The 16,318-nt window shown below is 43.6% G+C and overlaps 1 protein-coding gene across 2 annotated transcripts in view; it reads right to left on the bottom strand.

The window, feature by feature from the left end:
• Positions 1–16,318, bottom strand: part of LOC128659710 (gastrula zinc finger protein XlCGF52.1) — a 138,691-nt gene that overhangs the window by 13,528 nt on the left and 108,845 nt on the right. The window contains exon 2 of one of the 2 annotated variants that reach the window (XM_053713281.1): positions 10,987–11,094. In XM_053713281.1, coding sequence (XP_053569256.1) covers positions 10,987–11,005 — 19 coding nt within the window. In that variant the 5' untranslated portion in view covers positions 11,006–11,094. Of the gene's footprint in view, positions 1–10,986; positions 11,095–16,318 lie in introns of those variants that run through there. The other variant, XM_053713283.1, reaches the window with a different exon arrangement.

The raw sequence follows: 16,318 nt of genomic DNA on the forward strand, positions 1-16,318 counted from the left end.
ACCCAAGAATTCCACCCAGGTACTTGGGATAAGAGAACTCTTTTCCAAGTTTATCTTCCATCCATGTGATCAAAGAAGAGTGAGAAGTAACTCTGAGAATTCTTCCGTAAGACGAAAAGATGGTGCTTGCACCAGAATATCTTCCAAGTATGGGGCTACTGTATTACCCTGAGTTCTGGCAATGGCTAGAAGAGCCCCCAGAGCCTTTGTAAGGATTCCTGGAGCAGTAGCTAAGCCAAACGGAAGGGCAATGAACAGGAAGTGCTGGTGCAGGAATGCAAACCTCAGGAACTGAAACTGTTCCCTGTGGATTGGAACATGAAGGTAAGCGTCCTTCAGATCTATAGTGGTCATAAACTGGCCTTCCTGAACTAAAGGAAGGATGGACCTTATTGTCTCCATCTTGAAAAAAGGGACACAAAAATTTGTCCAGAATTGGGCGGAAAGTTCCCTCCTTCTTTGGGACCACGAAAAGGGTGAATAAAACCCTAAACCTTTTTCTTCGATAGGCACCAGGACAACAACTCCTAAGGAGGATAGGTCCCGAAAGGCAACCTAGAAAGGCATCCCTCTTTTCTGGTCTGGTAAACAGGTCCGAGAATAGCAATCTGCCCCTGGGCGGATGAGATTTGAAGCCTATCTTGTATCCCTGATTACAACCTCCAGGACCCACGGATCCTGTACGTCCCTGAACCAAACATCTGAAAAACGTCTGCCCCCCTACACGATCCGTTCCCAGATCGGGGGCCGCCCCTTCATGCTGATTTGTTTTCGCCGGCCTTATTCTGCTGGGACTTATTCTAGGACTATTATTGGACTTATTCCAGGACTGAGCCGGCTTCCAAGTACTCTTTTGTTGCTCAGGCTTGGAGGAGGATTGTTGTCATTGTGATCGGTCAGAACGAAAATGAGAAGATTGTCGTCCCTTAGACTTGTTCTTCTTATCTTGCGGTAGGAAGGCACCCTTGCCTTTGGTAACCATAGAAATAATGGATTCCAGGCCTGGAACAAATAAAATCTTTCCCTTGAAGTCTGGGATAAGAAGTCATATCAACAGACCAAGACGTCAACCAGAGCGCACAGTGGGCTAGGACTGCAAAGCCAGAGGCCTTTGCATTTACACAAATAATTTGCATGTTCGCATCACAGATAAAAGAATTAGCAATTCTCAGAGCTTTAATTCTGTCTTGAATATCCTCGAAGGGTGACTCTACCTCAATGAGCTCCAACAAAGAGCTGCACCAGTAGGTAGCTGCTCTGGCAACCGTGGCAACTGCAGCCTCCGGTTGAAACAAAAATCCTGCATGTTGAAACATCTTTCTCAGAAAGGTTTCCATTTTCTTATCCATCGGCTCTCTGAACGAAGAACTATTCTCAAGAGTTATAGTAGAACGTTTAGCAAGCATAGAGATAGCGCCATCCATCTTAGGAATGGAGCCCCACAAATCCAGTTGAGAGTTCAGGACTGGGAACAACTTTTTAAAAGTAGACGAGGGGGAAAAGGAAGATCCAATTCTTTCCCATTCGTTGTTAATAATGTTCACCATTTTAACCGGCACAGGAAAAGTCAAAGGAACCTTCTTGTCTTTGTAAACTCTGTCTAATTTAGGTATCATAGGTTCTTCAGGCAGTGCGGCCTCTGGAACCTCTAAAGTAGACAGAACCTCCTTTAGATTTAAAATTGAGCACTTGCATTTTTTATTAAAGGACGGTTCCTCTGCAGCAGGAGGCTTAGACGCTAAGGACTCTGACCCAGAAAGTTTAACCTCTGAAGCTACAGAGGTTATCTCCTCATCTGATAACTGGGACATAATAGCTAAATCCGATAAATAGTTATATGACCCCGGGGCAGGAGAGCTATGTTTAACCTTTCTCTTGCATTTGTTAGAGCTAGGTAATGCACTGAGGGCCTCAGACACTGCCGTTTGTAACTGCGCGGCAAAGTCCGCAGGAAGAAGGCCCCCTCCGGATGGAGGATTAGATGTGCTATGGGGAACTGCATGTGGAGTGGATAATGTAGCAAGGGTAGTAATCTCACGGGAAACCGAGTCCTGAGAGGTAGACGGCTCAGAAGGACTAATAGCCTTAGCAGGCTTGTCTCCCCTTCTTAGACTTTATAACGGTGTTAAGGCATGTGGAAAATAATTGAGTTGGCGGGAAAACCACGGCCTCCTCACAATACAAACAGGTATGATTTAGTACAGAAGAAGTACCTTCTAACATGTCAGAGTCCTCCATAGCTCAGGTTATACCCACAGAAGGACACAAATAAAAAAACTTTTTTTTTTCTCCCAATAGCTTTTGCACTCACCACCTCCTAGACCCACACAGTTAACAGATGAAATGCTCTCCTTACGTTGAGGTCTCAGCCGGAAATAAGCATAGACCACATGCTATGAAAAGTAAAAAAAGCAAGTTAATAGGAGCTGTGCAACACTTTCAAAAACGAAAGTGAAACCTGTTTGTTCCAGCCAAAAAACTAAATTTATGCTTACCTGATAAATTACTTTCTTTTACGATATGACGAGTCCACGGATTTCATCCTTACTTGTGGGATATTAACCTCCTGCTAACAGGAAGTGGCAAAGAGCACCACAGCAGAGCTGTATATATAGCCCCTCCCCTTCCCCTCCACCCTCAGTCATTCTGCCGAAGGTATAGGAAGAGAAAAAGGAAAGGCTAAAAGGTGCAGAGGTGACTGAAGTTTACAAAAAATATAAAGAAAAACTGTCTTAAAAAGAACAGGGTGGGCCGTGGACTCGTCATATCGTAAAAGAAAGTAATTTATCAGGTAAGCATAAATTTAGTTTTCTTTTACAAAGATATGACGAGTCCACGGATTTCATCCTTACTTGTGGGAAACCAATACCAAAGAAATAGGACACAAATGAAAGGGAGGGACAAGACAGGAACCTAAACGGAAGGCACCACTGCTTGAAGAACCTTTCTCCCAAAGATAGCCTCAGAAGAAGCAAAAGTATCAAATTTGTAAAATTTGGAAAACGTGTGAAGGGACGACCAAGTCGCAGCCTTACAAATCTGTTCCAGAGATGAATCGTTTTTAAAAGCCCATGTGGAAGCCACAGCCCTAGTAGAATGAGCCGTAATTCTTTCAGGAGGCTGCTGTCCAGCAGTCTCATATGCCAGGAGGATGATACTTCTCAGCCTACAAGAAAGAGAGGTAGCCGTAGCTTTCTAACCCCTACGCTTTCCAGAATAAACAATGAATAATGAAGATGATTGACGGAAATCCTTAGTTGCCTGTAAGTAAAACTTTAAGGCACGGACCACGTCCAAGTTATGTAACAGACGCTCCTTCTTAGAAGAAGGATTAGGACACAAGGAAGGAACAACAATTTCCTGATTAATATTCTTATTCGAAACAACCTTAGGAAGGAACCCAGGTTTGGTACGTAAAACCACCTTATCAGAATGAAATATGAGATAAGGCGAATCACACTGTAATGCTGAAAGCTCAGAAACTCTACGAGCAGAAGAAAAAGCAACCAAAAACAGAACTTTCCAAGATAATAGTTTAATATCTATGGAATGCGTAGGTTCAAACAGAACACCTTGAAGAACTCGAAGAACTAAATTCAAACTCCAGGGAGGAGTAATAAGTCTAAATACAGGCTTAATTCTAGATAGAGCCTGACAAAAAGACTGAACATCTGATACATTTGCAAACGTTTGTGAAACAGAATTGACAAAGCTGAAATTTGTCCCTTTAAGGAACTTGCTGATAACCCTTTCTCCAATCCTTCTTGGAGAAAAGACAAAATCCTAGGAATCCTAACTTTACTCCATGAGTAACCCTTGGATTCACACCAATAAAAGATATTTATGCCATATCTTATGATAAATCTTTCTAGTGACAGGCTTTCTAGCCTGTATCATAGTATTGATAACTGAATCAGAGAATCCTTGCTTCGATAAAATCAAGCGTTCAATCTCCACGCAGTCAGTTGCAGAGAAATTAGATTTGGATGTTGGAAAGGACCTTGAATGAGAAGGTCCTGTCTCAACGGAAGTTTCCACGGTGGCAGAGAGGACATGTCCACTAGATCCGCATACCAAGTCCTGCGTGGCCACGCAGGCGCTATCAGGATCACTGAAGCTCTCTCCTATTTGATTCGAGCAATCACGCGTGGGAGGAGAGGAAACGGCGGAAACACATAAGCTAGGCTGAACAACCAAGGTACTGCCAAGCCAGCTATCAGTTCGGCCTGAGGATCCCTTGACCGGGATCCGTATCTTGGAAGCTTGGCATTCTGATGAGATGCCATCAAATCCAATTTCCGGTCTGTCCCATCTGAGAATCAATGAGGCAAATACCTCCGGGTGAAGTTCCCACTCCCCCGGATGAAAAGTCTGCTTCCCAGTTCTCTACTCCTGGGATGTAGATCGCTGACAGACGACAAGAGTGGGCCTCTGCCCAACTGATTATCTTGGATACTTCTATCATCGCTAAGGAACTCCTTGTTCCCCCCTGATGATTGACATATGCCACAATCGTTATGTTGTCCGACTGGAATCTGATGAATTTGGCCGATGCCAACTGAGGCCACGCCTGAAGCGCATTGAATATTGCTCTCAGTTCCAGAATATTGATTGGAAGTAGAGACTCCACCTGAGTCCAAACACCCTGAGCCTTTAGGTAGTTCCAAACTTCACCCCAGAAGGCTGGCATCTGTTGTCACTATCACCCACGAGGGTCTGCGGAAACAAGTCCCCTGGGACAGATGATCCGGCGACAACCACTAAAGAAGAGAGTTTCTTGTCTCTTGATCCAGAATTATCTTTAGAGATAAATCCGCATAATCCCCATTCCACTGACTGAGCATGCACAGTTGCAGTGGTCTGAGATGAAAGCAAGCAAATGGAACGATGTCCATTGCCGCTACGATTAATCCGATTACCTCCATACACTGAGCCACTGATGGCCGAGGAATGGACAGAAGTGCTCGGCAAGCATTCAAAATCTTTGATTTTCTGACCTCCGTCAGAAATACTTTCATGGCTACCGAGTCTATCAGAGTTCCCAAGAAAGGAACCCTTGTCTGTGGAACAAGTGAACTCTTCTCTATGTTCACCTTCCAGCTGTGAGTTCTCAGAAAAGACAACACTGTGTCCATGTGAGACTTTGTCAGCTGATCTTTGTGGATTGGAATATGAAGGTAAGCATCCTTCAAATCCACGGTAGTCATATATTGACCCTCCTGGATCATTGGCAAAATTGTTCGAATTGTCTCCATCTTGAATGATGGAACTCTTAGAAATTAGTTTAGACACTTGAGGTCCAAAATGGGTCTGAACGTTCCCTCTTTTTTGGGGACCACAAATAGGTTTGAGTAAAACCCCTGTCCCTGATCTAATTTTGGAACAGGCAAATTACTCCCATAGTAAAAAAGGTCTTTTACACAGCGTAAGAACACCTCTCTCTCTATCTGGTTTGCAGATAATTTTGAAAGATGAAATCTCCCTCTTGGGAGAAAATCCTTGAATTCCAATTGATAACCGTGGGTCACTATTTCTAGTGCCCAGGAATCCTGAACATCTCTTGCCCAAGCCTGAGCAAAGAAAGAAAGTCTGCCCCCTACTAGATCCGGTCCCGGATCGGGGGCCACCCCTTCATGCTGCTTTGTGGAAGAAGAAGAAGCGGGGGGTTCTCCTTTAAAAGTTCTGAAAGAAACGAAAATTATTCTGATTAACCCTCATTTTAACCGACCTATCCTGAGGTAGGGCATGGCCCTTACCTCCTGTAATATCAGAAATTATCTCCTTCAATTCTGGCCCAAAAAGTGTCTTACCTTTAAAGGGAAAAGCTAAAAGCTTATGTTTTGATGACACATCAGCAGACCAAGATTTGAGCCACAATGCTCTACGTGCTAAAATAGCAAATCCTGCATTTTTTGCTGCTAATTTAGCAATTTGAAAAGTGGCATCAGTAATAAAATAATTATCTAGCCTTAATTCTATCTAGAATGTCATCTAATGGAGTCTCAACCTTAAGAGACTCTTCTAGAGCCTCAAACCAAAAAGCTGCTGCAGTAGAGACTGGAACAATGCAAGCCGTAGGTTGTAAAAGAAATTCCTGATTAACAAATAATTTCTTTAGTAGACCCTCTAATTTCTTACCCATAGGATCCTTGAAAGCACAACTATCCTCAATGGGTATAGTAGTACGCTTAGCTAGGGAAGATATAGCTCCCTCTACCTTAGGGACCGTTTGCCATGAGTCCCGAATGGTATCTGACATAGGAAACCTTTTCTTAAAATTAGGAGAAGGAGAAAACAGTATACCTGATCTATCCCATTCCTTACTAATAATTTCCGAAATTCTCTTAGGAACCGGAAAAATCATCAGTGTAAGTAGGAACTTCCAAATATTTATCCATTTTACACAATTTCTCTGGAGGAATCACAATAGGATCACAATCATCCAGAGTCGCTAAAACCTCCCTAAGCAACAGGCGGAGGTTTTCAAGCTTAAATTTAAATGACATAGCATCCGAATCTGTCTGAGGCAAAACATTCCCTGAATCAGAAATTTCACCCTCAGACATTAATTCCCTGATCCCCAACTCAGAGCACTGTGAGGGAACATCGGAAATAGCTAATAAAGCATCAGAGGATTCAGTATTTACATTAATACTTGACCTACTGCGTTTACCCTGCAACACTAGTAATTTAGACAATACCTCTATAAGGGTAGTTCACATAACTGCAGCCATCTCCTGCAGAGTAAAGGAATTAGACGCACTAGAAGTACTAGGCGTCGCTTGTGTGGGCATAAAATAAACATTAGAAAAATGTGTACTGTGCCTTTAAGAAAAGAAAAAACATAATTTATGCTTACCTGATAAATTTATTTCTCTTGTGAGGTATCGAGTCCACGGATTCATCCTTACTTGTGGGATATTCTCCTTCCCTACAGGAAGTGGCAGAGAGAGCACCCACAGCAGAGCTGTCTATATAGCTCCCCCCTTAGCTCCACCCCCCAGTCATTCGACCGAAGGCTAGGAAGAAAAAGGAGAAACCATAGGATGCAGTGGTGACTGAAAGTTTAAAAATAAAAATAGATATGCCTGTCTTAAATAAACAGGGCGGGCCGTGGACTCGATACATCACAAGAGAAATAAATTTATCAGGTAAGCATAAATTATGTTTTCTCTTGTAAGATGTATCGAGTCCATGGATTCATCCTTAGTTGTGGGATACCAAAGCTTTAGGACACGGATGAAGGGAGGGACAAGACAGGGACCTTAAACGGAAGGCACCACTGCTTGTAGAACTTTTCTCCCAAAAATAGCCTCCGAAGAAGCAAAAGTATCAAATTTGTAAAATTTGGAAAAAGTATGAAGCGAAGACCAAGTCGCCGCCTTACAAATCTGTTCAACAGAAGCCTCATTTTTAAAAGCCCATGTGGAAGCCACAGCTCTAGTAGAATGAGCAGTAATTCTTTCAGGAGGCTGCTGTCCAGCAGTCTCATAGGCCAAACGGATTATGCTTTTCAGCCAAAAGGAAAGAGAGGTAGCCGTAGCCTTTTGGCCTCTCCGCTTACCAGAATAAACAACAAACAATGAAGATGTTTGACGGAAATCTTTGGTTGCTTGTAAGTAGAACTTTAAAGCACGAACCACATCAAGATTGTGCAACAGACGTTCCTTCTTTGATGAAGGATTAGGACACAGAGAAGGAACAACAATTTCTTGATTGATATTCTTATTAGAAACAACCTTAGGAAGAAAACCAGGTTTGGTACGCAAAACCACCTTATCTGCATGGAAAATAAGATAAGGGGAATCACACTGTAAAGCAGATAGCTCAGAAAATCTTCGAGCCGAAGAGATAGCAACTAAGAACAAAACTTTCCAAGACAGAAGCTTAATATCTATGGAATGCATAGGTTCAAACGGAACCCCTTGAAGAACTCTAAGGACTAAGTTTAGGCTCCAAGGTGGAGCAACAGGCTTAAATACAGGCTTAATTCTGACCAAAGCCTGACTAAAAGTTTGAACGTCTTGGACATCTGCCAGACGTTTGTGTAGTAAAATAGACAAAGCAGATATTTGTCCTTTAAGAGAACTAGCTGATAATCCCTTCTCCAAACCTTCTTGGAGAAAAGACAATATTCTAGGAATCCTAATCTTACTCCACGAGTAACCTTTGGATTCACACCAATAAAGATATTTGCGCCAAATCTTATGATAGATCTTCCTGGTGACAGGTTTTCTAGCCTGAATCAGGGTATCAATGACCGACTCAGAGAACCCACGCTTTGATAGAATTAGGCGTTCAATCTCCAAGCAGTCAGACGCAGAGAAACTAGATTTGGATGCGAGAACGGACCTTGAATTAGAAGGTCCCGCCTCATTGGCAGGGTCCACGGTGGAACCGAGGACATGCCCACTAGGTCTGCATACCAAGTCCTGCGTGGCCACGCAGGTGCTATCAGAATCACCGAAGCTCTCTCCTGCTTGATTCTGGCAACCAGACGTGGGAGGAGAGAAAGAGGTGGAAATACGTAGGCCAGATTGAAGGACCAAGGTACTGCTAGAGCATCTATCAGTACCGCCTTGCGATCCCGGGACCTGGACCCGTAACAAGGAAGTTTGCATTCTGACGCGACGCCATCAGATCCAATTCTGGTGTGCCCCATAGCTGAATCAGCTGAGCAAATACCTCCGGATGGAGTTCCCACTCCCCCGGATGAAAAGTCTGACGACTTAGAAAATCCTCCTCCCAGTTCTCTACTCCTGGAATGTGGATTGCTGAGAGATGGCAAGAGTGATTCTCTGCCCATCGGATTATTTTGGTTACCTCCATCATCGCTAGAGAACTCCTTGTTCCTCCTTGATGATTGATATAAGCTACAGTCGTGATGTTGTCCGACTGAAACCTGATGAATTTGGCCGCAGCAAGCTGAGGCCACACCTGAAGCGCCTTGAATATTGCTCTCAGTTCTAACATTTTAGTCACCACATAGCTCTTTGCCCTTCCTAGCAGTTAAGTAGGCAGAGAGAATGACTGGGGGGTGGAGCTAAGGGGGGAGCTATATAGACAGCTCTGCTGTGGGTGCTCTCTCTGCCACTTCCTGTAGGGAAGGAGAATATCCCACAAGTAAGGATGAATCCGTGGACTCGATACATCTTACAAGAGAAAGTGAACAATTTTTCCAAAATGCACAAAAAACGTTAAATTATTCCCAAATTTAACTTAATATCGTTGGTTAATCCAAAAATTACTGCACCCAGAAGCAAGGACAGAAATAAGGCTTTAGAAGTACTTATATCAACATGTAGTCAAAAGATAGATAAAAATACACTCTGCACCTCGCCACAGCTCTGCTGTGGCGCCTACCTGCCCCCAGGGTACTTCGAATCAAGATTCCAACCCTTCAGACCAGCTACACAGTCCAGGAGCCACCAAGTTACTGTTGCTGCTGCTAAGCCTGAAGAAATTGTGCCAAAATAGGCTCCGCCCCTTAAGGTCAAAAGTCAGAGTAGGCCCAAACAACACCGCATGGAAATGCAGTTTTGCACTAAAGTAAAAATACACACACAATACAACCCTCAAGCATAAAACCAATAAGTTTTAAGTGCCAAAAATAAAAAACATAAAACATTGTTTTTTATATTGTCTCCCATGTCACATAATGCCCAAATATCAACTAATGATAAATATAAAATAGGGACTCCAGTAACACCCCTCTTATTAAAATAGGTTTTACTGCTTACCCCATTCCCATACAGGGAAATAATGCCAGCCAGTTCTGATACACCAAGTCTCCTCAGAAAAAAAGGCTGCACATACCTTAATGCTGCTTGTAGCATGAAACCGGTCTCCACACTGAAGATGTCTCATGGTTACCTTCAGAAGTCTTGTGGGAACCAGCGTGGATCTTAGTTACAAATGCTAAGATCATCAAACCTCAGGGCAGAAATCTTCTTCCATATCCCCCTGAGGAAAATAGTACGCACGGGTACCATTTAAAATAAAAAACTTCTTGATTGAAGAAACTAAAACTAACACCTCACTTTACCATATTTTCCTAGTATAACACAGGCAAAGAGAATGACTGGGGGTGGAGGGGAAGGGGAGGGGCTATATACACAGCTCTGCTGTGGTGCTCTTTGCCACTTCCTGTTAGCAGGAGGTTAATATCCCACAAGTAAGGATGAAATCCGTGGACTCGTCATATCTTAGTAAAAGAAACACACAGTCTATAAGTACAGAAAATAAAATCACACAAAGCAGCATGTAAATAATACACTGATTAATTAACTCCAACTGTTCAATAAACCCCCCTCAGAGGATATTAACCCTGGAGCCTATCAAGGTATAAAGGAGCCACACTGTGACCCTGTTATAGCATTTTATGTGTAAAAAATTGAAACAATCTTACCTCCAAGATCCATGTTGTGGAACATAACACAGCATCTCAAGTGTGACAGTCTTATAGCAGCGCTCATGACATGGACTTGAGTGAGAGAAAGCAGGCAGTGAAACCCGTCAAGAGGTTGAGATGACTACTTAAAACTCCAGTCCTATCTCGAAGGGCAGATACCCTTTTTTAGGACTCTCTGAATCTTCTCACACTTCTCTGCCACCTCCTATTGTGACGAAAGGCAAAGAATGACTGGGGTAATGAGTAAGTGGGAGGGATATTTAAGCCTTTGGCTGGGGTGTCTTTCCTTCCTCCTGGTGGCCAGGTGTTGTATTTCCCAACAGTAAGGAATGAAGCCGTGAACTCTCCATATCTTAGGAAGGAAATGCACTTTATTTCTACATTATAAACAAGCTTAAGAGCAAATTACTTAAAAGTTGTTCCTGCAGAATTTAAATTTCTTGGAGTTTATGTTGTGGTGCCAAAGAAAACTACAGGAAACAGTGAACCTTTGCATTATTTTAACATACTTTTTAAATGTAATAATAATAATAATAATAATAATAAAACCAGCACAATATCTGTGATTTACTCACCTAACACGGGTGTCTCCATCTTACCAATAGGTTCCGTGGTCTTGGCTGTCAGAAGGTTCCTGTATCCACTCTATCGGTACCTGATAACTATTGGTGGCTTCGTAATGCCTATAAAATAAATGATATTAAAAAGATAAGAAAATGATACAAACTTTATAAAAAAACAAAAAAACAGAATTTATGTTTACCTGATAAATTACTTTCTCCAACGGTGTGTCCGGTCCACGGCGTCATCCTTACTTGTGGGATATTCTCTTCCCCAACAGGAAATGGCAAAGAGCCCAGCAAAGCTGGTCACATGATCCCTCCTAGGCTCCGCCTACCCCAGTCATTCGACCGACGTTAAGGAGGAATATTTGCATAGGAGAAACCATATGATACCGTGGTGACTGTAGTTAAAGAAAATAAATTACCAGACCTGATTAAAAAACCAGGGCGGGCCGTGGGCCGGACACACCGTTGGAGAAAGTAATTTATCAGGTAAACATAAATTCTTTTTTCTCCAACATAGGTGTGTCCGGTCCACGGCGTCATCCTTACTTGTGGGAACCAATACCAAAGCTTTAGGACACGGATGATGGGAGGGAGCAAATCAGGTCACCTAGATGGAAGGCACCACGGCTTGCAAAACCTTTCTCCCAAAAATAGCCTCAGAAGAAGCAAAAGTATCAAACTTGTAAAATTTGGTAAAAGTGTGCAGTGAAGACCAAGTCGCTGCCCTACATATCTGATCAACAGAAGCCTCGTTCTTGAAGGCCCATGTGGAAGCCACAGCCCTAGTGGAATGAGCTGTGATTCTTTCGGGAGGCTGCCGTCCGGCAGTCTCGTAAGCCAATCTGATGATGCTTTTAATCCAAAAAGAGAGAGAGGTAGAAGTTGCTTTTTGACCTCTCCTTTTACCGGAATAAACAACAAACAAGGAAGATGTTTGTCTAAAATCCTTTGTAGCGTCTAAATAGAATTTTAGAGCGCGAACAACATCCAAATTGTGCAACAAACGTTCCTTCTTTGAAACTGGTTTCGGACACAGAGAAGGTACGATAATCTCCTGGTTAATGTTTTTGTTAGAAACAACTTTTGGAAGAAAACCAGGTTTAGTACGTAAAACCACCTTATCTGCATGGAACACCAGATAAGGAGGAGAACACTGCAGAGCAGATAATTCTGAAACTCTTCTAGCAGAAGAAATTGCAACCAAAAACAAAACTTTCCAAGATAATAACTTAATATCAACGGAATGTAAGGGTTCAAACGGAACCCCCTGAAGAACTGAAAGAACTAAGTTGAGACTCCAAGGAGGAGTCAAAGGGTTGTAAACAGGCTTGATTCTAACCAGAGCCTGAACAAAGGCTTGAACATCTGGCACAGCTGCCAGCTTTTTGTGAAGTAACACAGACAAGGCAGAAATCTGTCCCTTCAGGGAACTTGCAGATAATCCTTTTTCCAATCCTTCTTGAAGGAAGGATAGAATCTTAGGAATCTTAACCTTGTCCCAAGGGAATCCTTTAGATTCACACCAACAGATATATTTTTTCCAAATTTTGTGGTAAATCTTTCTAGTTACAGGCTTTCTGGCCTGAACAAGAGTATCGATAACAGAATCTGAGAACCCTCGCTTCGATAAGATCAAGCGTTCAATCTCCAAGCAGTCAGCTGGAGTGAGACCAGATTCGGATGTTCGAACGGACCTTGAACAAGAAGGTCTCGTCTCAAAGGTAGCTTCCATGGTGGAGCCGATGACATATTCACCAGATCTGCATACCAAGTCCTGCGTGGCCACGCAGGAGCTATCAAGATCACCGACGCCCTCTCCTGATTGATCCTGGCTACCAGCCTGGGGATGAGAGGAAACGGCGGGAACACATAAGCTAGTTTGAAGGTCCAAGGTGCTACTAGTGCATCCACTAGAGCCGCCTTGGGATCCCTGGATCTGGACCCGTAGCAAGGAACTTTGAAGTTCTGACGAGAGGCCATCAGATCCATGTCTGGAATGCCCCACAGTTGAGTGATTTGGGCAAAGATTTCCGGATGGAGTTCCCACTCCCCTGGATGCAATGTCTGACGACTCAGAAAATCCGCTTCCCAATTTTCCACTCCTGGGATGTGGATTGCAGACAGGTGGCAGGAGTGAGACTCCGCCCATTGAATGATTTTGGTCACTTCTTCCATCGCCAGGGAACTCCTTGTTCCCCCCTGATGGTTGATGTACGCAACAGTTGTCATGTTGTCTGATTGAAACCGTATGAACCTGGCCCTCGCTAGCTGAGGCCAAGCCTTGAGAGCATTGAATATCGCTCTCAGTTCCAGAATATTTATCGGTAGAAGAGATTCTTCCCGAGACCAAAGACCCTGAGCTTTCAGGGATCCCCAGACCGCGCCCCAGCCCATCAGACTGGCGTCGGTCGTGACAATGACCCACTCTGGTCTGCGGAAGGTCATCCCTTGTGACAGGTTGTCCAGGGACAGCCACCAACGGAGTGAGTCTCTGGTCCTCTGATTTACTTGTATCCTCGGAGACAAGTCTGTATAGTCCCCATTCCACTGACTGAGCATGCACAGTTGTAATGGTCTTAGATGAATGCGCGCAAAAGGAACTATGTCCATTGCCGCTACCATCAAACCTATCACTTCCATGCACTGCGCTATGGAAGGAAGAGGAACGGAATGAAGTATCCGACAAGAGTCTAGAAGTCTTGTTTTTCTGGCCTCTGTCAGAAAAATCCTCATTTCTAAGGAGTCTATTATTGTTCCCAAGAAGGGAACCCTTGTTGACGGAGATAGAGAACTCTTTTCCACGTTCACTTTCCATCCGTGAGATCTGAGAAAGGCCAGGACGATGTCCGTGTGAGTCTTTGCTTGAGGAAGGGACGACGCTTGAATCAGAATGTCGTCCAAGTAAGGTACTACAGCAATGCCCCTTGGTCTTAGCACAGCTAGAAGGGACCCTAGTACCTTTGTGAAAATCCTTGGAGCAGTGGCTAATCCGAAAGGAAGCGCCACGAACTGGTAATGCTTGTCCAGGAATGCGAACCTTAGGAACCGATGATGTTCCTTGTGGATAGGAATATGTAGATACGCATCCTTTAAATCCACCGTGGTCATGAATTGACCTTCCTGGATGGAAGGAAGAATTGTTCGAATGGTTTCCATCTTGAACGATGGAACCTTGAGAAACTTGTTTAAGATCTTGAGATCTAAGATTGGTCTGAACGTTCCCTCTTTTTTGGGAACTATGAACAGATTGGAGTAGAACCCCATCCCTTGTTCTCCTAATGGAACAGGATGAATCACTCCCATTGTTAACAGGTCTTCTACACAATGTAAGAATGCCTGTCTTTTTATGTGGTCTGAAGACAACTGAGACCTGTGGAACCTCCCCCTTGGGGGAAGCCCTTTGAATTCCAGAAGATAACCTTTGGAGACTATTTCTAGTGTCCAAGGATCCAGAACATCTCTTGCCCAAGCCTGAGCGAAGAGAGAGAGTCTGCCCCCCACCAGATCCGGTCCCGGATCGGGGGCCAACATTTCATGCTGTCTTGGTAGCAGTGGCAGGTTTCTTGGCCTGCTTTCCCTTGTTCCAGCCTTGCATTGGTCTCCAAGCTTGCTTGGCTTGAGAAGTATTACCCTCTTGCTTAGAGGACGTAGCACTTTGGGCTGGTCCGTTTCTACGAAAGGGACGAAAATTAGGTTTATTTTTGGCCTTGAAAGGCCGATCCTGAGGAAGGGCATGGCCCTTACCCCCAGTGATATCAGAGATAATCTCTTTCAAGTCAGGGCCAAACAGCGTTTTCCCCTTGAAAGGAATGTTAAGTAGCTTGTTCTTGGAAGACGCATCAGCTGACCAAGATTTCAACCAAAGCGCTCTGCGCGCCACAATAGCAAACCCAGAATTCTTAGCCGCTAACCTAGCCAATTGCAAAGTGGCGTCTAGGGTGAAAGAATTAGCCAATTTGAGAGCATTGATTCTGTCCATAATCTCCTCATAAGGAGGAGAATCACTATCGACCGCCTTTACCAGCTCATCGAACCAGAAACATGCGGCTGTAGCGACAGGGGCAATGCATGAAATTGGTTGTAGAAGGTAACCCTGCTGAACAAACATCTTTTTAAGTAAACCTTCTAATTTTTTATCCATAGGATCTTTGAAAGCACAACTATCTTCTATGGGTATAGTGGTGCGTTTGCTTAAAGTGGAAACCGCTCCCTCGACCTTGGGGACTGTCTGCCATAAGTCCTTTCTGGGGTCGACCATAGGAAACAATTTTTTAAATATGGGGGGAGGGACGAAAGGAATACCGGGCCTTTCCCATTCTTTATTTACAATGTCCGCCACCCGCTTGGGTATAGGAAAAGCTTCTGGGAGCCCCGGGACCTCTAGGAACTTGTCCATTTTACATAGCTTCTCTGGGATGACCAAATTGTCACAATCATCCAGAGTGGATAACACCTCCTTAAGCAGAGCGCGGAGATGTTCCAACTTAAATTTAAACGTAATCACATCAGGTTCAGCTTGTTGAGAAATGTTCCCTGAATCTGTAATTTCTCCCTCAGACAAAACCTCCCTGGCCCCCTCAGACTGGTTTAGGGGCCCTTCAGAACCATTATTATCAGCGTCGTCATGCTCTTCAGTATCTAAAACAGAGCAGTCGCGCTTACGCTGATAAGTGTGCATTTTGGCTAAAATGTTTTTGACAGAATTATCCATTACAGCCGTTAATTGTTGCATAGTAAGGAGTATTGGCGCGCTAGATGTACTAGGGGCCTCCTGAGTGGGCAAGACTCGTGTAGACGAAGGAGGGAATGATGCAGTACCATGCTTACTCCCCTCACTTGAGGAATCATCTTGGGCATCATTGTCATTGTCACATAAATCACATTTATTTAAATGAGAAGGAACTCTGGCTTCCCCACATTCAGAACACAGTCTATCTGGTAGTTCAGACATGGTAAACAGGCATAAACTTGATAACAAAGTACAAAAAACGTTTTAAAATAAAACCGTTACTGTCACTTTAAATTTTAAACTGAACACACTTTATTACTGCAATTGCGAAAAAATATGAAGGAATTGTTCAAAATTCACCAAAATTTCACCACAGTGTCTTAAAGCCTTAAAAGTATTGCACACCAAATTTGGAAGCTTTAACCCTTAAAATAACGGAACCGGAGCCGTTTTTAACTTTAACCCCTTTACAGTCCCTGGTATCTGCTTTGCTGAGACCCAACCAAGCCCAAAGGGGAATACGATACCAAATGACGCCTTCAGAAAGTCTTTTCTATGTATCAGAGCTCCTCACACATGCGACTGCATGTCATGCCTCTCAAAAACAAG

Source organism: Bombina bombina, chromosome 5 (assembly GCF_027579735.1).
Source record: "Bombina bombina isolate aBomBom1 chromosome 5, aBomBom1.pri, whole genome shotgun sequence".
Lineage (NCBI taxonomy): Eukaryota > Metazoa > Chordata > Amphibia > Anura > Bombinatoridae > Bombina > Bombina bombina.